General features: G+C 32.1%; 3 protein-coding genes across 3 annotated transcripts; 2 read left to right on the plus strand and 1 right to left on the minus strand.

Annotated features, from left to right (window-relative positions):
* The first annotated feature begins 776 nt into the window (after positions 1-776).
* On the plus strand, positions 777-12,476 carry LOC143068049 (uncharacterized). Its single transcript, XM_076241793.1, has 9 exons — positions 777-967; positions 2,040-2,265; positions 2,935-3,242; positions 3,948-4,082; positions 4,495-4,593; positions 5,177-5,397; positions 7,052-8,227; positions 9,488-9,746; positions 10,452-12,476. The coding sequence occupies exons 1-9, from the start codon at positions 806-808 to the stop codon at positions 10,971-10,973; spliced, it is 3,108 nt and encodes a 1,035-aa protein (XP_076097908.1). The 5' UTR covers positions 777-805; the 3' UTR covers positions 10,974-12,476.
* Positions 12,477-15,440: 2,964 nt separating this feature from the next.
* On the plus strand, positions 15,441-18,096 carry LOC143068058 (uncharacterized). Its single transcript, XM_076241806.1, has 2 exons — positions 15,441-16,056; positions 16,679-18,096. The coding sequence occupies exons 1-2, from the start codon at positions 15,536-15,538 to the stop codon at positions 17,808-17,810; spliced, it is 1,653 nt and encodes a 550-aa protein (XP_076097921.1). The 5' UTR covers positions 15,441-15,535; the 3' UTR covers positions 17,811-18,096.
* LOC143068066 (uncharacterized) lies at positions 17,893-21,684 on the minus strand. The gene is made up of 4 exons (XM_076241815.1): positions 21,389-21,684; positions 20,983-21,056; positions 19,965-20,086; positions 17,893-19,434 (listed from the first exon to the last, which is right to left on the minus strand). The coding sequence occupies exons 1-4, from the start codon at positions 21,670-21,672 to the stop codon at positions 18,613-18,615; spliced, it is 1,302 nt and encodes a 433-aa protein (XP_076097930.1). The 5' UTR covers positions 21,673-21,684; the 3' UTR covers positions 17,893-18,612.
* Between the last annotated feature and the right edge of the window lie 2,423 nt (positions 21,685-24,107).

A 24,107-nucleotide genomic window follows, 5' to 3' on the forward strand; every position in this document is an offset into this window, starting at 1 on the left:
ACTATAGTGATTAATCTAGGAATGGGTGAGAGGTTTAAATAAAAAAACATTGGTCTCCCTTAGCATTTGAGATGACTGATCATATACCAAAATAATTTTTGTTGTATCTCGGCAGTTGTAATTAATCGATTTTACTTCACCTCCCAGTGGCGGATCCAGAAGTTTTCATAAGTAGGGGCCCACTGACTGCCTAAGAAAGGGGGGCCGCTTCCGTCATGCTTCAGTGATTTCTTATATAAACAACCAAAATTTTCCCACATAAGGAGGGGGGCGGACCCCCTGGGCCACCCCACTAAATCCGTCTCTGCTTTCTAGGTTCAAATGCCTAACATTTACAAGTGACATACCCGTAGCCAGGGGGGGTTGGGGGTTCGGACGAACCCCCCCCCCCCTTGAAATCAAATAAGCACTGTTAAAGTCAACGTTTTGTTCAAATTGTGACTGTTAAAGTCGAGTTCATGAGTCCAACGAACCCCCCCTAGGAAATTCCTGGCTACGGGTCTGAGTGATTTAAAACGGACAGCCTAGAAAATTTAGAGTGGAGTCGAACGCACCTGCCACGTGCGGAGTTTGACTAACAATTAGTGTTGACTCACAACTGTAAACTATCACAGTTAAGTTTTATATAAAACAAAAGCAAAAAATTGTTAAGTATATATTTTATGTAAAGGAATAAATGAGATTTATTTCCGCATATCGATACATAAGTATTAAAAATTGAAGCGGATACCGGATACCTCATAGTCAAACCAATCAAGTTCGACCCGATCTACGGGGAGACAACTTACTAAATAAACAAAGAAACATGGCAAATTTGGATGACGATGAAATAGACAAACTTAAATTGCCCGCAGCTGTGAAACTTGCCAAGCAAAGAGAAATAGATATTACGGGTTTAAGAGATCTAGAAGAAATAAAATGCCAGCTGAAGAAATACTTGCTGACAGATCGGAGAAACCGAGAAAGTGTAAACTATTTCCTTCTTGGTCTACTTTCGCTTTGTCTTTCAACAAAAAAGCCAAACTATTGTGCACTTTTTTTTTATTCAGGAAAATACTACGGGGGGCTTGATATACTCTAGATTATGTTGTAGACACTCCCTAGAATGACACTTACACTTTCAATAACACATTAGACAAGGGTGAAACAAAAAAGGGGGGATACTTCAATACTCTATATGTTGGGACTTTAAGTTGGGTACTCCACTCAGGAGCGGATCCAGTCATTTTAAAAATGGGGGGGGGGGGGGTTCCAACCCCCGAGTACACCCCCCTGGATCTGCAACTGCCACTCTTACATTACTGACCATTACACACCACATTAAACAGCAATATGGGTAAAGGTTACATTTTTACCTACACAGTATATTTTTAAAATGTAAATTATATAAAAATAAAAGGGTGTGCTAACTGAACTCCAGTGCCATCAAATAAGTATTGAAGTAACCAAAGCTAGATGCAGAATAACAACTTTATACATTAAGTGTCTTGTCCCTTAATTATAAAATGGTCAAGATCATGGATAATAAATATCATTATCTCAATATGCTACATTTACCATCATTTATTCAGACAAGTGTATTATCAGATAGGCAAGCTTTTAACTCTTTTAAATCGAAAGTTTTTGATGAATATAATGACTATTAATGTTAAAATGAACACAGGGCATGACATGAAAGAACTCTTTTTATTCTAGTTGGAAAATTCGTAACTTTCCTTTTTTGAAGCAGACTGTTATTAGACAAGTTTGAAAGGAAATCATTTTAATTTGATGAAACAAAAGTTAAAAATAACTAAATGTTTCATAATTTTAAATCATACAAATACATATATACTTATTTTCAAATGATTTTTAAAAGCAAATTTCAAGGCAAGCAACTACTGAAGAAATGATCAGTATGATATTTAGAGTCTTTCAAAATACAACTTTCAATTTGATGTCAAGCATGTATAACCTATCTTTTATTGGAATCTAGAAACATGGCTTAGTTCACTTTTATAGCTAATGAAAAGCCTCAAATTAGAATATGATATTTACAGGTGATACAAGAATTAATGGTAGCAGCAGAAGAAGATTCTAAAGTGAGACATGAACTCATGGAAATATATGAGAAAACTATTAAAAGTTTAGACTTCTATTCTCATGAAGATCCACTAATCAGAAGTGTTAGTAAAGGATATAGAAACATAAATGTTTTAAAAATGTTATTGAAACAGAAGGGAAAACTGGATGGCAAAATATCAAGATGTCCAGTATTAGTTTTAGGTATAATTAATATTATTTATAGTTTGTTGGCTTTAGCATGGATAAATTGTCAAAAATTAGGAAGTACAAATTAAAAAGATTTTACCTTTTTAATATTTTTAATTGAATCACTTGGACTATTAGAGTTTATAAGATGATGATATAAAAGATAAAAATAATACACAAATATTTCCATTCTCAATTTTATGTATGTTTATGAAGAATGTTTTAAAGAAAACATGTCCCCATGCATTTATGATGACCAACTAATACATTGTGTGTACCTTGAAAAATATTTCTATGAAAAAAATGTCAAGCAAGTACTTTTAAAAGATTAATTGATGCATATTCTTAAACATAAATGTACAATATATAACTACAGTTCTTTACTCAAACACATCATTATATTTAGTCATACATGTATGTCCTTTGAACTCATTTTGTTTAACTGTACTTTAGATTCAGAGATTTTTGCAATGTTGTTTTTTTGCAAAAAATTGTTTCAAAATAGGGTTCTTTAAATTCAACTTTTTAATTTTAACATCATTATTTGTACATGCATGCATAGGTTCCTTTCCTGAAATTACAATAATAAATCTGGCATTTTTTGTCTTCGTCCATCAATTACAACAAAGCACACACAAATTTCTGAATTTTACAGTAAAGTTTTCCATTTTGACCATTTTGTAGGAGATACAGGAGCTGGAAAGAGTTCTTTTATTAATTTATTATTAGGCCAGGAGGTATTCCCATGCTCATTATTGAGTAACACAAGTGTTATATGTGAGATTTCTTACTCTGAATTACCTTATGCCACACTTTATCCACACGAGGACGAAGGGGATACAGTCCAACCAGAAAGTATCAGTTCTGAGAGTGAAAGGATGGAAGATTTTAACTTTACAAGACTTTCACAGCTAGTACAACAAAGAGATGAAGAGAAGAAAAGATCATCATTTCAGAAAGCTGAGATAGGGTTTCCATTGCCTATTTTGAAGGTAATTGCATGTTGTCAATTTAAAAATTAATGGGAGGTTTAATTAAGCAAAAAATAAAATATATTCAAAAACTTTCTACTGCAGCATGTGCGTTATTTACCAAAGTTGTGTTTATCTTCTATTATTATCAGTTGTGAAAGATGTGTAGTAGAAAAGTTTTAAATTTGGATCAAATATGGTATTTACTGCACATACCCATTAATTGTGTTCCAATCATTTATATTAATAGTCAATTAGTATTTTTTACCTAAAAGTTTAAGTATAATACTGAAAATTGAGGTTCAAATTTTTTTTAACCATAATTATAGATTACAAGATTAAAAGCACAGCACTTGATGCATTATTAAAAATATTTTCTGTTTTGATATGTTAAATTTCTTGAAATCTTCAGAAAAGTTCTTAAGTAAAGATATGTTGACAGATATCTTCAGAAAAGTTCTTAAGTAAAGATATGGCGACATATATCTTCAGAAAAGTTCTTAAGTAAAGATATGGCGACATATATCTTCAGAAAAGTTCTTTTTAAGTAAAGATAAGTTGACAGATACAATATTAAATCTATGGTTGATATTTGCATGTGAATCCAATTTTTGTGAAGTTGCAGTCAGTGTGAAATTGTAAAATATGAAAATACAAAGATTAAATTAGCAGTTACAATTGACAGCAGGGGAGATAACTGTATACTAAATCAGATTTTATTTTCAGACTGGTTTGATCATTGTGGATAGTCCAGGTGTTGGAGATACACCAGAAATGACAAAGTTGGTTCTAGACTATATAATGGAAGCTTCAGCTTTTGTTTTTATCATTAACACAATTGATGGAGTACAGATCACAAGAGTGAGTGTCTACGTGAAATTTTCAAAGATGGGTTTTTTTACTAATCCTTATTTTGTTTGAAATATGTTTAACTTTCTGTCACATATGTGAACAAATAAAATGTACAACTTAGTGTAGAAAGTTTGTACCAAGTCTGTTATTAACTAGGTGCTATGACAATCAAATTTAGATTAAATCTCTACTTTGCTTAACTTTTTTATGCTTGGCTGCTGTATGGCTGTGTGAGAGCACAAAGCATAAGAAAAATGAGTGTAGATTTAATTTTAATCAGATTGATGCTAGGGCAACGGCCTCACACTTAACTATTCTTTCATAGTTGATGTAACCAAATAGCAGTAACATATATATTGTAGTGTAAGAAAGTGGGGAAACAATTATTGGAGAAAACTGAAAACTGCTTTTTAAATTTCAGTTGGAAATGTTATTAGCAGAGATTGCAGACAGAGTCATGACAGAAAACAAGTATTACAAGCAGGACTGTACTTTGTTTGTATGTAATAAATGGGACCAGGTAGGTCAAGTTAAAACTTTCAACTTATAAAAAGTTATTTCAATCTTTCAAACATCTTACATACATTTGTAGAACTAATTATGTGAGCAGCAATAACTGTCATACTTTCATATGTGTTCATTGGTGTAAACCTTGAGAGCTGACCTACACATCCATTTCAGGTTTATGACCTATGGTTATATATTTGGTTAATTTTGAAATTGATAAGTAGAACTTATTAAGTATCTTCAACATCTATAGCATGTTGTGAAAATTTATAACCTCAAGGTATTGGTATTGTTGAAATGCAGTCTACTTTTCCAATTTTAGTCTCAAGAACTAGGAGTATTGCTAACACAGTAAGAAGTTTCTGAACATAAATTCATTCAATATACTTGTTTAACTAGCAATTTTGTCCTCTTTTACCATACAGTTTTTTCGTTTTTTTTCGTTTTCTAAAAATTGCATTTGCGTTCTTTTTGCCTCTGTAAAGGTGGCTGAAAATTATATAGTTTGGAAAAGATTGAAATTTACTCATGTACATTGAATGGAACTTTGTTAAACAAAGTAATGTATGCCCTTCAGTTGTTTTTATATCTATCAGGTTCCCATTGATGAAAGAGATTCAGTTCGGGAAGATGCATTAAAAAAATTAAAGAAAGTTTGGATTGGATTTCAGCCATCACATTTGTACACATTATCAACGAAGGAAGCTCTCTGGATCCAGAAGGATGGGCTAATTGTTGGAAGATTTGAAAAAATACTTCAGGGAATCATAAATCTACTCCCTCCAAGCAGGGAGCAGCTACTTACAACATCAACAGGGTATGAACTTGGGAAATATCAACAAACTATTATGCACTAGGCTATTTATATAAATATAATATGTAAATTTCCTTGATAATGTAATCACTGGGTCATTTGAACATAACATACATTACCAACATCAACGGGATGATACAATTATTAGTCAAATAAATTGAGTTATTAAATGATATGAGCAAATAAGCCCTAATACGGATAAATCAGCATGTGCAATACTGAAAACGTCCCACTGTCGATATAAATCAAGATTTAATATTGCTCTTCGAACAGGGTCAATACGGAAAAAACAGGGCCAATACAGAAAAAAGCGGGAAAAAAGTCGTATTAGCCCTAGGGCTAATACAGGACGTTCACTTCCGGTTTTCAATTTTCTTACGCCATTACTTAACTTTGGAAGTATCGTTATGCATAAAAACATTTGTATAATATTTTTATGCCCCACCTACGATAGTAGAGGGGCATTATGTTTTCTGGTCTGTGCGTCCGTCCGTCCGTCCGTCCGTCTGTCCCGCTTCAGGTTAAAGTTTTTGGTCAAGGTAGTTTTTGATGAAGTTTAAGTCCAATCGACTTCAAACTTAGTACACATGTCCCCTATGATATGATCTTTCTAATTTTAATGCCAAATTAGAGTTTTTACCCCAATTTCACGGTCCACTGAACATGGAAAATGATAGTGCGAGTGGGGCATTCGTGTACTGAGGACACATTCTTGTTATAAATTAAAATCATAAAATAAACAGGTTAAATGATGTGCAATGTTTTGTTACGTCTTAAAGTTTTGAAACGGAAAAAACAGGGCCAATACAGAAAAAAGCGGGAAAAAAGCCGTATTGGCCCATGGGCTAATACGGGACGTTCACTTCCGGTTTTTAATTTTCTTATAATCATTTAATAAAAGTGTTATGAACTGGCTGTTTCTGTATTGGCACTGGTATAGATTCTCGGTCAGCTGTATTGGCCCTCGACCCTACGGGTCTCGAGGCCAATACAGCAAACCTTGAATCTATACCAGTGCCAATACAGAAACAGCCAGTTAATAACACTATATTATTAACATCACACTAGGCCATTTTAACATTGCAAATGGTCATTTGTTAAATAAAAATCAATATATTTTATGCATCACTCTTTTTTTCATTAGTTTTCTACTTTGATTATAACTAAATAAGACAAGTAATTTTTTTTTAAAAGTCATTAAATGCTGTAATGTTCATAATAATTTTCTCAGTTGACATGATTTATGTTGGACCTGAAGACCAAACTGTTACCTGAAGTAAGAGGTTTGAAGGGGATACCTAACACTTTAATTCAAATAGAGTTGGCTCGTTTTTTTGTCATAAAATTTTGACAAAATATTTACTTTGACATATTGATAAAAATTAATACAGTAATTTGAACCACACGATGTACAGTGATAATTTCATAGCAATTTGACAAACACAAATTTTGATCATAGAGGCTTGATTTCTTTTTAGTAATACAATGTAGTGTGTGAATAAAATGTTCGGTTTCTTTTTAAAGAGTTAACTCCCATTAGGTGTTCTGTAACCCCTCAGGTAACAAATAAGGATTGAGGGCAAGTCAAAACTTTTTTTTCTGAGAAAACCCTCTGTAACTGTTAGTTTTGAATTCCTTTCATTTCTATCTTTTTTAGCAAATTGTTTGATTTCCTGAACAACTGCATGACTTGTATTGAAAACAATATTCAGAAAAGTACAATCAGTGTTGAGGAAGCTGAGAGACAACAAGCTGAGGTTAACACTAGGATGAAGGCATTAAAGGCAGAGGTGAATGAATTCTTTGATCATCAAAAATCTGGTTTGAAATCAAATCTAAGTAAAATAGCAGAGTCTTTATCAAAATATTTGAGAACTGAGGATGTCAAGAAGGACTTAGGTAATTTTAAGGCTACTGATCCTGAATTTTATCAGAAGAATTTCCAGGATGTTTCAGTTATTATAAGATCACGAGTTTATGATGGGATTTCAAAACATATGAAAACTTGGGAAGAGGAACAAAAGCAACTTGAAGATATCGGCAAACAGCTTTTAAAAAAGTTTAACGAAAAGTTTCCAGATTTTGAAGCTCAGTTATTTCGAGTTGAAAAATTATTCAGGAACACTTGGCGAGGCGATACAGGCGAAGCAGAATCACCAATGGATGAAAAAATTCCTCTTGTACCAGACATTATAACAGATCGTTACACCAACCTCAATCTGGGATTAAAAGTTATTCTGAGTGTTGCATTAACTCCAGTGTTTCTGATTGGTGCTATTGTTAGACTTCCATATTGGGGCTTGAGACACCTTGGTAATGTAATCAAAAACGAAATGTTACACAGGAGCTTTGAGAAAGGTAATGACAAAGACAAAGTAATTAAAGAATATACACAAAATGTTATCAATAAAATGACGGAGAAGATGGTGATTGATGCCTGTTTTGGGTCACAGTTATCTATCTTGTACCATTATATTGACCACCAGAAACAGAAAGTGATTGAGCAGATTGATAGGAAACTTGCCATGCTGAATGAAAGTGCCTTTGATCATTCTGAACCTTTCAATGCTACGTGGCATGCTTCAATGGCAACAGTCGAAGTTTTGCTCAAGAATGTAGAATATTTCAATATGATGTTTCTTCCTCAAAATCTACATTTCGAGTCATTGGACAGATTTGAAGTGACTGATGTTCTTTCAGAAGGGGTCCTGACAAAAATAGTTTTAGCAAGAGATACAAAGAAGAATAATGAGCTGATTGCAATAAGACAAACCCAAATGTCCATTAATATTGATATGATTAAACAGTATCAGAAAGAAGAGAGATACTACAGGTAAGAATAATAATAATATTTATTCAGGTAAAGCCAATATATACAAATACATAATACAACCTTAAAATATAGCAATAGGTACCTCTAATGCTTTAACCCAGGCATGACCCACCGAAGCAAACAAGGTTATTTCCAATTGGGTCTTTATAGTCTTGAAAATAAAATAAATAATTATCATTCAAATTTACAGCACTAAACACAGCTTAAAACATTTGTATTAGAAGCAATTTAATAAAGAGGGTGGTAAAGGGTTATTTTCGTGCACCGTGTTTTGCCATTTTTATTTCACGTGCAGCCCTGAAAAAGGTTGGTTATTCACCTTGTTTTGTAAATTCAGTGAAAAGGTCAAGGTGAGACATTTTTAATTGTTCGATCATCGTGAAATGTCAATTTTATTTCGAGTTCTACTTTGCAGATACCCCCCTGTCAACCCTCAAAAAAATATAAAGTCTGTATCTAACATTGACCTGAGTTTACTCATAAGGTGTTCTTTACTTCACACTTAAATTGTATTTTTGAATACCTTTTACATAATCTTGCAAATCATTCCAGGTTTTGATAAACAGAAAGAAGGTAATATTGTGCAGTTTCTTGAAAAGTTTCAGTTCACAACAGATTGCTTCTATATAAAAGTTATGAGATGTGGTATATATGCCAACAAGTCAACTATTCTCAAGAGTTCAACAGACTTAAATTAAAGCAATTATAGGACAATGCACTGCCTTCAATAATGAGAAAAACTTGTAGCTTGAAAGTCAGCAATGTGTTGTATAAATATTTATTAAAATTATTCTGTATGAAAAATTTGTTGTGGACCTTACTCAGTCAAATCTATTAAAAGAAAAGATTTCCAGATAATTGTCACTAATTTTATCATATTTATTATCAAGTTCCTGACTAGGGACAGCTAGGTGCAAACAAATGCAGTGATTTACAAGTTTTAATAGGTTCCAACCTTCACCCTTACCTGAAACTTAATTAAAAGACATATTATCTCTTTATAGAGTGTAGTGATTCTGAACAGTACTTAACAAAGAATAAATCTTGGCACATTTTTTGCAACCACAGATACTGAGATAGAAATCACAAACATAAGGGAAGCAGGGTTTACATTGATGGTGTATTGGAAAGTCGCAACTTTTTTAATTTTCCATTTCAAAATTAAGTGAACTCAATGACCTTTATAAAATCACTTATTGGGAATTCCCTGATTATAGTATAGCATCACATCTAAGAAACCTGATTTTTTTTTTATTACAGAAAGACTAATACCAGTAAGCATGATAAGCGTCAAATCATTATTGTTGATACATTTGTTAAGCATGACATGCATGTCTGGCAATGCTTCCAACGTCCTAGACAAAGTCTAAGACAGTTTATCAAGGAGAAACAGTACAAAGAGTATGATGACACGAAGTTGAAGTTCTACTACCAAACCCTGAGTCAAGTCACAAAAGGACTGAAATATTTGCACGAGAGAGGCATGGTGCATGTTGATTTATGTCAAGATACTATAATGGTATGTATATGTATTATGAGAATAACAAAAAAAAAATGGATTCATCAGAAGTACAATATTGAAACAAAAAACATATTTACACTTTTGTTATTAAGCTGAATTTTGCCTCCAAATGACCTCAGATCTACTCGGAATAACCTTATGACGTCAAAGAACAATAACTTTTTAATTGCGACATCAAAATTTTTAAATAATGTCAAAGTTAATGGAAACCTGTGTGATTGTACATAATGGCGGACACATTTACATACAAGTGTAAATACGTCTTTAAGGTAGTAGGAGAGGAAGAAAAAAACAGTTATGTTATAATGTCTTGTATGAGTTATTTGTGACTTTTACCGAATTTCAGTAACTTTTTCAATAAACAACTTTTGAGTTCGATGCATTTCTGTCAAAAAGTTTGGTTTGAGTGAACATCATTGTGTTTAGGGGCATCATCACTTCAATTTCCATGTTGAACAAGTTGTTAGAAAACTGTGATGCTATATTGCACAAATTATTATGCAAATTAAATTCTTATTATTGACAATCATTACTGCCATCATTAAGGCTTTTGGCAAGGCAATAAATGGATTGCGTTTGAGTAAGACGCCAGGAAAGAGACATACATTTTTTTTTTTTTTTTTTTAGGCAAATCATTTATTACTACCGGTATATATTAGTAAGTGAAAAAGTTCTATGCAACTGTTAATTTGTTATCTTCAGATTGACAAGGACGGTAAAGTTGTCCTGGTGAACATATCCTGTCCCACATTGTTAGACAAATCCTTGTTCAGTCCTGACATAACCAGTGTTGCAGACTATGTCCACTTCTCTGCTGATATCATGACACACACAGACATGACAGTCTATGAGAAGAAACATGATATATACAGTCTTGGTATTCTGATGTGGGAATTATGGAGTCAAGAGAATGCATTCAGTAGACAGATCAAGCAACATAGCATTACGAATCTTAGACATTTCTCAGAATATCTTAGAGGTGTTGATATACAGAGTTGTCTCCCATCAGTGTCCAAAGATGAGAGTATCACATCATTGGTTAAGACTTGGCATGATGTTATGTCACATAGTCTTGAACTAAAAGATGAATTAACTGCTGCTAAATGGCTAGATAGCTTTACTTATGATCTTGAATGTTCAGAATTTTCTCAATCTTACACTGGAATAGACAATTTAGAGATATCTCCCCATATTTATAGCAGAATGACCCAAGCTGCTATGTGATCTTTAGTTTTGAATTATTTTACTTTTAAATACAGCATATTTTTTGTTATGCAGATTTCCAGATAAGCTGTGTATTAACCCATAATTTACTATGCAATCATTTAATTTTAAAAGTACAATGGTATTGATTCATATGGTTGGTTAACATGTCTAGATATTTAAGAAATAATTGATGCAAGCTATACTTTATTGTAGTTTTAACATGGGTAGGCATTATATTTGTGATTATTTTTGCCTGAGCGATAGTGAGGGCTAAAATTACACGAATATAATGCCTACCCATGTTAAAATTACAATAAAGTAGAAGCTTGCATCCATTATTTCGATTCTGATTAGGACAATTAAGGTATATTCTCTGTCCGATGTGTATAAGGGTAGCGCATTTGTGTAGGCTCTTCCATGAACCTCCCTTTTTTGTTTGTAAAACAGCACACAACTGGCAATGAGTCATTATTCTGCAGTAGTCAATATGCGCATGCGCAAACAAATTTTATTGGATTTAGAGCATGGGTTTATTCAAAAAGCGAAAGAAGCATGTCATATTAGAATAACAAATTACTTTTTTCATTTAAATCTACCAGAAACTTTCTAAACACTGCAATGCAAAGAATTATAAATATGTCTTGGTATTCTTACCATCATGTTTATAAGTCAGAGAATATTGACATTTTATCGCTCTTTGTTTTACAGAGGGTCATTAATTGTTCTTCCTAGGGCCTTATGGTGCTATGTTGCTATTTGAAAATAGTTTTAATTTTGGATGTACTAGTAACATGTCTTCTGATTGGCTGAAAGCTCATTGTTTATCAGCTCATAGACATAATTTTGTCATGTGACGTAATCAACATTTACTCCTTAAAAATGGAATTTAGAATTAAATTATATGGAATGACTGTATTGTTTTTTCTGTCTATTCAAAACAATCATAAAAATGTGGTGTTCACAATAACCCTCTACACAAATTATTCAGTGTGTACCATGTTTTTCATGTTATTTCTTCTTAAACAGAAAAAATATTAGTCATTCCTGAAAGAATTTTTGATTAATGTGGTGCTCATAATTATTTCAGGGATACTTATTTTAAATCAAATGATGGTATTTGAAAATACTGTGGGGAAAACTAAGGTATTAAAGACTAAATATATTTAGTATTATACTAAAAAATACTTGAATATAATATTGGAACAAGAGCCCTTCATAGCATTGACACATGGACTGCTTTTCTGATTCCTTTACCGATTAGAATACTGTAAATTCAGAAACTCTTGCGTGTGTTCATTTTATTTTATTTTTGAAGAATGGACAAAAAATGTGAGATTAATTATTACCATTTCATAAAAAATCTGCATACAGTTACAGGTATGAGAAATCAAAATGTAAATTGTTATTACAATGTATTTTGATACTAACCTAGTCACATTATTTGCATTCATAAAAACTTTGCAACAATTTCTAAGTTAATAGAAGTTATATAATGTTAAAACAGTCCTTCTAGTGCTTTCATTTTATGTTTTAATGTTCTGCAGTATATTTTTAAAACTATATGAGATTAATCAATATTTGTGCTAGGGGCCGTTTAAACTTGCAGTGAGGTGAGAGTTTTTTTGCTCAGTATTGAAGGCCTCACTGTGACTTTGAGACGAAGAACAGCAATTAAAGTGTTGTTTCTTTGCTTTTTGTGTGTTATTTTGTTGTGCATTTACTGATTTTGTGTCATAGATAGATACCCTATATCCGTCGTTTTTTCTATTTTATTTAAGGAATGACTAATATTTTTTCTGTCTATGAAGAAATAACATAAAAAATTTGGTGCACACTGAATAACGTGCATAGCGGGTTATTTAACAGTGTGCACCACATTTTTTATGTTATTTCGAATAGACAGAAAAAATATTACAGTCATTTCTTATAATTTAATTTTAAATTCCATTTTAAACCATAGAAAACCATGAAAAAACATTGATGACGTCACGGTCACATAACTAAATTATGTCTATTGGCTGATAACAAAATAACGTCAGCAAATCAGAAGACGCATTACATCCAAAATTAAATTATTACAAATTAGCGCTTATAAGTTTTAAGGTTTGTTATCATATGTTCTAAATGTGCTATTATATTCATTATATGTTAATATATATATGTAGATATTATATTTTTTACAATCAATTTTTAATTGTTAATGATTTCGTTAAATTTCCATTGATGATTTTTTTATATTGTGTATCTTAATATCTTTTTACATAATGAGTGTTTGCTGGTACACTGCCGTGATTTTTAGCATTATTTACAGACAGAATGTACTTTTAAATTGATCCAGTAAAATTTCCCAGTAAGATATTACATGTAGGGGAAAATAGTAGTCAGAAATTGATTTGGTGTATGTATTGTAACACATTGCAGGGGACATAAAAAAATGTATAAATGCTGTCTGTCCAGTCTTGTAAGCCCTTTGCCTTTCACCTGTACAATTCTGATTTTGTGTTGATCAACTGTTTTAAAGAGAGTTATGTCTCTTAGTAATATTAATTATATGCATTGTAATCGCCTCAGATGTACAACTTTTGTCAGAATTTTATCCAACTTTTATTAAAGGTTTATTTCAGTAATGTCTCTAACAAGTTTGATAATCAGTGAGGATTAACTAATGGTATTTTTTAAAAGAGTCTAGCATGTTCCAATTTTTCAATTTTGCCGGATTTTATTATGCTTACATCATCAATGTCCCTAACAAGTTTGAAAATCAGTGACAATTAATATTTTTAAAAGAGTTATGCCTCTTGGAATTTCAATTATGTTCAAATTGCATAGTAATTAAGTGATCTAATTTGTACAATTCTTGCCAGATTTTTTCATACTTATATCAAAGGTTCAAATTATTAATGTCTAGGATAACTTACAAAATCAGAGCCAATCAACTACATTTGAAAGAGTCATGGACCTGACATATTGTACTAACCCTAGTGTATTGTTGCCTTCATTTGTTTTTAGTAATTATTGTTGTCTGGGTTGATGTCTAATTAATATATAACCTACCGGTATGTCTCCATTTATTAGATCTACTGGTTCAACGGTCCATGTGTGCTACTGCAATCACTTGGTGATTAATGTGATCCAATTTTTTTTTTACCAAAATCTGCTTTGAAACCACTAAATTAATTTCAACCAAACTTTAACTGATGCTGAGTTCACACGGAATTCGAATTTGATTCGCATTAACTATTTCGAATTAGTTTAATTTGCATTTGAAACGTTTTACGTCCTAACGTCAATTCTAATTCGAATTACAATGCATGTCAAATTCGCTTTACTGTCCTAACATTGTTAACTTTTAATTCGTATTAACAAAAAGGTATTTCTAATGCGAATTGGTTAATTCGAATTAGCCAATTTGAATCAATTCGAATTAAAACAGAAGAGTATGTGAACGCGATTAGCGAATTCAATTTACATTCGATTCGAATTCAATTCGACATTTAATGTACGTGTGAACGAGACATTAATGATCCCTGAAATGTCTATATAAAGTTTATGATTTTGTTTTAAACCACATCTAAAATATTTAAAAATAAGGATAAAATACATTTAATATTCAATAGAGAACATCTCACAATGATAAAATACTCAAAATGCCAAGGTAACCTTCCTACTTTGTGCACCAAAAATGTCAGAGGACTCTTATAGGAGTTATTGACCTTACATGAGAATATTTGACTGATTTAAGAGTTTTTGTCTAGTCTCATCCTGAAAACTATCAAACGTTGGTAGATACTGTGAACAGCGAAAATGGTCAGTTATTAAACTTTTAAGATAAACAATATTGCTATAATGACTGGAAGCCTCTGATGACTGGTAATGGGCATAATTTGCTTTTAATACTAACATAGCTGTGATACTCAAGGCCAAAATATTTGAAAATCCAAAACCTTATTAAAAAAAATAAGAAATGAAAAGCTTATTAACCATTAAGAAATAAAACACATATCTACAGTTTGACAAGGAATCAGAGCTTTGTATGAGGAGATGTATTCCTTATTTTAAAATGATTTCTAAAACAAATTGTCAAATTTTGCAACACCAAATTTCTTAACACAATATCAGTATTTAAAAAGATCATTTTACTTTACTAATTTACAAGTTTTTGTCCATTATCTTCAAAACTATAATAGATTTGAAGAAATTTTAACAGCAAAATATTTTATCAATAGAAAATCTACAATAAGAAAAAAGCTCATTTTTTTAATCCTTAGATGGCTCCTTAAAGTAGTTAATGCCCTTTAATGCTGATTATTAGATATAGGAAGATGTGGTGTGAGTGCCAATGAGACAACTCTCCATACAAATAACAATTTAAAAAGTAAACCATTATAGGTTAAAGTATTAGCCTACTTTAATAGAAAGGCAAATACTGTTAACAGCAAAAATGATAAGTCAACATTACATCTTTACACTGACATCAGAAATACGTAAGATTCAGATTACCGAACGTCAAGAACTCTTTTGTACATGAAGGTACGTAAGTCGTGTGACGTCGGGGCAACTATTTGTTTACATTGACGACAATGGACTCTGATTTTAAGAATAAAAACGTCCCGGAAATCAAACAGTTCTTGAAAAACAGAGGTGTTAAAACAACGGGTTATAAAAAGAGTAAATTAGTTGAACTAGCTGAAGAAGCGGAATTACAAAAGATTCCCGCCTTTGAACCCGATAATTACATATTCGCAAATAAAATACGGCGAACTGTAGATGGTGTTGAGTTGCCGCATCCCAAGACTGTTATTGATTGGTCTGATGATTTAAATACAATTCCAATAATTGAAGCGTTTGATGTTAATCATTATTTAAAAAACATTTGTAACTGGACAAATGAACGTTTGAAAGGCTATAAAAATGACAACAGTTACCGTCTTCATTCTAATGGACATATCCGTGATGTTAGGCAGTCAAAATTTCACAGCGATATACATTATGTAAAAGCAGTATGTGTACCAGAAGAGAGACAGTCTGCTGACCCGTACGAAGTTTGGATAGTGGTCCTATTTGATGGGTCAATACATTCAGCAGAATGTACATGTGTGGCGTAAGTTCTTACCTGAATAATCCGAGTCCGAGGGTGTGGGTGCCGATAGGGTTTACAGAATAGAGAATAATGGGGTGTTAAAATATGAAGAATAACACAAGAAAATAATGAATAGATTGGTTAAAAAGTATGCTGATAACAGAAAAGAATAATAATATCAAGAATACAGTTATCAAGTACATGTAATTGTATAATTCTGATTAGCCATTATCTTTTTCAAATAAAAATGAAATAATGAGCGAGAAAAATAAAATAAAGATTAAAAAAGATGAATAATCCCATCAAGAAATGCCAAAAAATGTGTATTTTTATTATGTCATATGTTTTTGATTTTTAACCTACATGGAATGCCACATTATCAGTTCACTCCAAATTAACTGTAAAATTAAAGGGCACATAAAATTAATTTCCAGTTCTTTTCCTCAGAATTATCACCTTCAAAAAAGAGATGCAAACAAGCGTGGATAGTCAATGTTGATTTTTCAGAGACAAAAGATTTTTTTTTCAAGCAACTTTTTGTTTTTATTTTTTAAATTTAGGGAAACATTGTTTCTTTTTTAATGTTTAAACCCTCGAGCACTTCTAAAAAATGAATACTTCAGTGTATATAATTATTTTACAGTGGTGATGGAACATGTAAGCACGTGGCAGCACTCCTGTTCGGGATGCAAAGATTTTGTCAGGATTTGTCCGATAGATCGGTTATTTCTGTTACTGACAAGGCTGCTAAATGGGTTAACCCAGTCAGAACATCAGCTCCAGTAAAAATAACCTCTTTAGACCTGAGGAGTGAGCCTACAGGACAACCACCAATCAAACCAACAAGTGACCATTATAGGCCTTCTTGTCATAACATGACACCACATGCTGTAGAAAAAGAAATGCTTCGGTTAATAAAATCAGAAAACTTACCAGCATGTGCAGCATATGTTCTGTCAGATAGCTCTGGTTCGGAGTATGATTTTGAGTGCCTGCCTGTCAACATACTAGATCTAGCAACACAATTTAATAATGATGATTCGTCAGATGATTCACTTGAATCTTTTATTGAGCACATACATAGAAATATCCCTGATAATTATTTCACTGATATATTCGAAAAGACTATCAGTCAGAGTGATAGTGATTTGTGGTTTTATCAGAGACATGGCAGAATAACAGCTTCCATTTTATATAGTTGTCTTCATTTTACAGGAAGAAACCCTGATGGCCATCTAGTCAAACTCATTTTAGGTCTTGCAAACAGTGTTAATTCAGACTTGCCTGCTTTAAGACATGGAAAAAAATTTGAACATGTTGCTAGAGAGTCTTATCTTCATGACAAAAAAAACTTGCATGATAGTTTAGAATGTAAATTATCTGGGTTTGTAATTGACAACAACAGTCCTTTCTTAGGTTGCTCTCCTGATGGTTTACTAGAGTGTAAATGCTGTGGACAAGGTTGTTTGGAAATAAAATGTCCGTTTAAATTTTCAGAAGAAACTCCAATCAATGCTGCTTGTTTAGACAAAACAAACTTTCACATAGAAAATGATACTCCACTTATGAAGAGAAATGACACATCTCCGTATTACTGTCAAATTCAATGTCAGCTTGCAGTTACTAAAAGAAAATGGTGTGATTTTGTATTATTTACTTTTAAAGGTGTACATCATGAGCGAATACCATTTGATGAACAATTTTGGTCTAATGTTTTACCAAAACTTGCATCATTCTACAGTTTATATGTTCTACCAAAAATTCTGCTAGTATAGACGTTAGAATTCCACATGTACATTTTGTATCAGTTGAATACTTTGTTTGAAGTTCATTACAATTCACGAAATAAAACAGTGATAAAGTTTGGTTATATAATTTAATTTGATTAAACATAACTAAAATAAACAATATTAAACATAACAAATATCATCTTTCAATTTAAGACAACTTATGATATATGCTAAATAGTCTCTATTCTTCTAAATTTATAAAAGACAACTCTTTCAAATGGGAGATAACCTACTGTTGTGCCTAGACGTGTACATCTGTTAGTTTTGACAATACACGATAAAGCCATATTTCCACTACTTATCAGTTTTTGAAAGAAAATTTTAGAACAGAATAATTCTCTTATTAAGCTGTTGATTTTTTTTAATCAAGGAATATAATTTGTAGTATTAACATGAATCATAAAAGAAAAAAAGAAACACTGGAAAAAGAAAATTGCCAATCATTGCTCCTTTAATTAATATATATGTCAAATAAATTTCAAATGATTTATAGAACAAAACACGTTTTATAACTTTTGAACTAATGGTTTCATCAGGTTACAAAAAAATCCTGCAACCTTAAGAGCCTGATTAGCAACAGAAAGTGAATTTATTGGCATAACACCACTTAAGAATTTATAAGATTTCAGTCTCTGGATTGATCTTTCTACATGTATTCTCAAAGAGGCTATGGATTTTGATTCCTTAATCTCCTTTGCCGTAAGACATCGTCCTTTTCCATGTTTACATGGTCTGGTAAATGGTGGCATATTTAAGGTGGCACCTTTTGATAATAATAAGTCTTTGATTAAAAAAAACCTCTGTCAGCCATTACATGATCCCCCTTTTCAATCAGATCAATGAATCCACTTCTTTCAGTAATGCTCCTATCAGAAATGTTACCAGTCCATAAGTCAGATATAAACGAAAAAGCTCCATTTGGTGTTATACCTACAAGCGTTTTAAAAGTGTTCTTTGACTTGTAATTTGACCACGTTTTTGACTGTGCTGTTGGGTTTCTTGGTCTCTGCACATAAAATTCAGTAGCATCGATGATTACACGAGTGTTAGGATATTTTCTACGAAATGATAGAGGCATGTGTTTTTTAATCTTTTCTTTAGATGGCCATTTAATAAGTGGTCCTAAACATTGTGCCATTAAAGATATCCAAGTCGTGAAAACCCTGCTAATTGTTGACTGTGAAACACCAAACAAAAGAGACAACACATATGTGTTTAGTCCTAGCCTCAACCTCAAAAGAGTTATAACAAACTCTTCAAAAAAAGTCAACTTCCTTGAAGCACCAGGTTTTTTCTTATTATTTACTTGCCATCTTTTACCGTCACTTGAGTCGGGACCCATCCAGTATTTCATTTTTGAAGCATGTCCTTCTAATAATTTAAAAATTCCAAACAGCATTGAAATACTTGGCAGTCCAAGAAAACATTTAACATTACTATTTGATTTAGTCAACTTTTCAACAAGTTTGTCCTTAAGCAGTTCATCTGTATTATTAAACTTCTCATTTAAAACTTTATTTTCCTCTTTGGTAGCATGAAGTTCAACTTGTAGCAATTTAACTTGCTTCTGTAGCTGGTTATTATCTGTCTCATATCTTTGACATTTTTGCTGTGAAAAAAAGTAATAATTATAAATATATAAATCAAGGCAAACAATTTATGAAATTGTTTTTGTATTTTTTGTTTACTTAAGTCAAGTTGGTAACAATAAAAGATTGATTGATTTTTGGTTGCTTAACATTCAATTTCAGTGGCAAATATTTCATGCATGTTCAGAATGAAATACAGTTATATGGTAAAATGACTTAAAAAAAACCATTTACATGTAATACTATATTTCAATATGTTCATGTTGGATTACAAATTTTAAAAGTAAATATATATTTAGTAAAATGTTTGAATAGATCATATTTAATATTGATGTATTATTTTTGAATATAAAAGCACCTTGCTTCTTACATTATATCATTTTTGATGTATGAACTGCCATCTAATAAATTAAAACAAATCAATTTTTGATTGAAATACATATTATTTCTATAGTTCATAAGATTAAAAAATATCTTTTTCATGGCTTTTGACTCTTATATCCAATGGAGGAATTTTCAATATCAAATAAAATCCCAATTAATTTCGTACCTCTAAAGCGTTGCTATTTTCAATTAATATCGCACATTTTTCCTCAATGGAGACATCTTCACTAACTTCAGTGCTAGTGCAATAAGTGTGGTCCAAACTTGGCTTTTCAATGTAGGAAATTACTGAAAGTAAGTAAATATGTACCATTTAAATTAGAATTATTTGACTACAATGTACATCAGTCAGGATCATAGACTGGTCGATTTTAAAGAATTAAACGTACAAAATGTGCATGTAATTTAGAAAGTTGTAGTACAAAAATGTAGTTAATCATTTTATAAATGGGAACTAGAACCATATGTTTAATAATAATACTTTATTCCGAAAGCAATACAGCTTATAAATAGGATACATATATACACAATTTTACACCAATATAAGAATTTTACAAGAGATATATAATATATATAAATATAAGGTGTGCACGAAAGAACATACATGTATGCAATGTAATACATAATACATAATACTTAAGAGCCATAACTCTCAGAACACATATCTTTTCTACTGGACCTTTAACGACTGTCCACCAGTATGCCAGTTGATGGTGTACATGTAGTGTGCAGACAAAATTAATCTGAGACTCATATCTATCTTTTCAAAATACTTTTTAAATTTTGTTTTTGAAGTTAAGTTTATTTTGTGATAAAATAATATTGGCAATTATTTTATCTTGAAATTGTGAAGATAAATTGTTTTAAATTTGATATATGACTTTTATATTTGTATTTTAATTAGAATAATATTATAATTGTTATTTTAGCATTGTTTACTAATTGATTTTATGTCGTCATTGACTGATTAATCACAATTATTATTGTTAAATTAAATTATGAAAACCGTCCATGCACTTTATATATATATATATGCCTATCAGAACATGCAGTCATACAATAGACTGACCCCTATGTTCCTTGGTTCAATTACAAGTAGCTCCCTCTGATTTACAACAGTACCATGGTGGCACACTGACTATTCAGTCATAACATCAATTTTTTTTAGTTTTACTTAAAATTACCTGGAATATCTGGTATGTTATTCTTTTGTCTTGGTACTTTTGGCAGTTGTGAAACTGTAACAATGTTTGCTGGTCTGTAAAATATATATATACATGTATATTAAAAAATAAATATATCTTCATGTGCATACAGTCCAATATTTAAAAAACACTGTTCGTGAACATGAAAACCATTTTTTAAGTTGTCAAAGCTTATTATCTTGGAGCCTCGTGGACATAAGAGGGGTAATTTCCGCCTCTTATAAACAGATAAAAGGGACAAACATCTACACCCCCCCCCCCACCCCCCCAAACACACACACAATTTTCTTTTACTGTTTCATCATAATAGGCAAACAAGACAAAAATATATTGAAGAATGAAAAAGAAAGAGGACACTAATTTCAACTATTTGTTATTTACTTACTGTGTTGTCAATATCAATTGTTCAATGGGACGTAAAGTACTGTTCTTGGTGTCTCTTGGTGTTCCAGTTTTGTAGTTGTTGTAGGCAAATAGGGTTGGGACTGCATTTTCCTTCGTAGGTCTTCCTTCAATAAAATGACGGGAGCAAAGTGCATGCCAGTGACAATTTGGATCGGGATTAAACCCTTCCCTTCTTATCTGAGACAACCAGAGCTTCCTTAGTTTAGGATTCTTTATGACTGAAGGAAGTACATGAAAGTCGACGATACATCCATTTAAAATCATATCAGGATACTTTACAGCCTGGGGCGTAGCTGGGTCCCTTTAAAGTGCACGCCAACCGGGGGGGATTACTCTCCCAAGATGTTTTTTTTTTTGGCTAGACGCAAAATGGTGCGTTCTGACGGCCTTAAATTGGTTTGATTAGCAAATTATTAAGACTGTATTTGATCATTTTTTATTGAGAAACATCCTGAATATTTTTCAAAAATCTGCCCTTCGTATTTTTAGCTGCAACAAAAACGTCCATGGCTTGTCTAAATTGACCTCAAAATCACGGTGGAACCCAAAGTCGATAATCTGTCATTTCTCATTGTGGAACGGATGTACGTTTTCAAACGTTTCAATACGCTAAACGACCTTTCAGCTGTAGCACTAACAAAGGGCATTGTTAGGAAAACACACAGTATTGGTCAATTGGTCATTCGTTATTTGTTCGACCACACACGGAAGAAGATATTGTGCATGAAAACGGTTTTCTGAATTCAGAAGTCGAGAATCAAGTTCTGTGATCATATGATCCAGAAACGGATAGTAGAGAGAAATTCGCCAGTAAGCCTTAGGTGTTTCGGCTGGATGGTTGGCTCTCGAGGTTTGTCTTCCACACCACCTAGGAACATTTTCAACTATACCAAAAAGCTCTGCTATATCAAGAGTGGTTTGGTATAGCTCGTTCCAAACATTATCATCATTTTGCTCGGAACGCAACATTTCAGTAACGGACTAGTACTGCGGAACTTGATGAAGTCTTGAAAGGCTATTTTATTTTATTTTTAATGCGTTGACGCCATAATATTTCGTCGACAGGAAGGTGTCAAAACAGAACAATATGAAGTAGCCCTTCAAAACAACAATTTAAAGAGGGAATTCAGATTTGTATTTACCGTTATCGTAATTTACATATAAAAGAGGGGTGAAAGATACCAAAGGGACAGTCAAACTCGTATAAAGTTTACTGTAATTCATTAAATTGTTCAGGGTCGGAACCAAAGTTGAGAGATAAAAATGGAACAAAAGTCAATTGGTCATTTTTTTGCCAAAATAATGTACGAAATTTACAACCCGTATCTGAACAAAAACGTGGGTTTACAACCCCTGCAGCCCTGTTAGTTCAACGACGCGCATTATATATTTTTTTAATTGAAATGGAGTTAATATACCTTGTCGGAAATTTGAAGGTGTGGACATCTTTCCATTTGTCGGGCAAAAGTTGTAACTTTACATCTTTTCCTAAGGATTTCGAATCTTTCAACAAAGAAATATCTGGATAATTAATTAAGCTAAGTTCAATCATCGTCAATTTTTGACGTTTCAGGGGTCTAAATTGTCCTGATTTGTTGCTGGGTGTGTTTCTGCATGACTATCACTGTTGGTAGGCGTTTTTGTGAGAGAAAAAAAGTCTTACGTTTGCCCTTTAAGCTTGTCACGCTTTGAACTGTTCATGTTTTATACGCTGCTTTTTACGTCGAGTACTAGAAGAAAATTCTCGCAAATAAATTAAAAACGATTTCGGTCAGGATTGATTTTACAGACGGAAATATTATTGTGACGTTATTAAAATAGTTATACTGTATCGTTTTCTACTTTGCTTGGTTAAGTTAGATTTAATATTTTTTACTCGTTTGTATTTTTTTATTTTATTTTTCGGCGTAAATTATTTTTTTAGACCCCGCGATGTGCACGCCATGGCGTGACAGCGTATATGGAGCTACGCCCCAGACAGCATTATGTTTCTTTCGTGAATCGTTGGAGCAACCCTCCGCTATGCAGTGAAAATTCACCATGCTTCTTTTCGAAGCTTTACCGCTCAAAAACTATCATAATAATTTTACATGACGTACATTATATACATGTGCTTTGACACAAAACATGCCCATAATAACGCAAAATCTCGCAGTAAACGTTATCACTAGGGCGAGACTAACGGTAACCTCAAATACGGAACGGATAATCTGAATCTTACCTATTGCAGGCAAGGCGTAGGGTTCTCCACGACCCTTAATTTTTTTTTTTACATACTATGTACTGCCCATTCCAAAATGTTGTTGTCTTTTATCATTTGTGATTATTTTAATGTATAGTTATAAATTTGTTATGAATTTATGTGTATTTTTTCCTCATTTTTAATATATATTTTTTTAAATAAAGTTTTACACAATTGTTGTTTTTTGCAATGAGTAAGGCTCAAATCATTGTGTAATTCAAATTAGATAAAAGTGCTTCTCAAAATTCTCGATGTAAGTGTTTTGATCTGTAGATTTTAAATTCATCTTTGTTTCTGTGTATGACTTAATGAGTTAACTGATATCACATTTATTTTCAAATGACTCCAAATAAAGGCAACAGTAGTATACAGCTGTCCAAAAGTCATAAATCGATTGAGAGAAACAAATCCGGTTTACAAACCAAAACTGAGGTAAACACATCTACAGAATGAAAAC

This window comes from Mytilus galloprovincialis, chromosome 1 (genome assembly GCF_965363235.1).
Source record: "Mytilus galloprovincialis chromosome 1, xbMytGall1.hap1.1, whole genome shotgun sequence".
NCBI classification, from domain to species: Eukaryota; Metazoa; Mollusca; class Bivalvia; order Mytilida; family Mytilidae; genus Mytilus; species Mytilus galloprovincialis.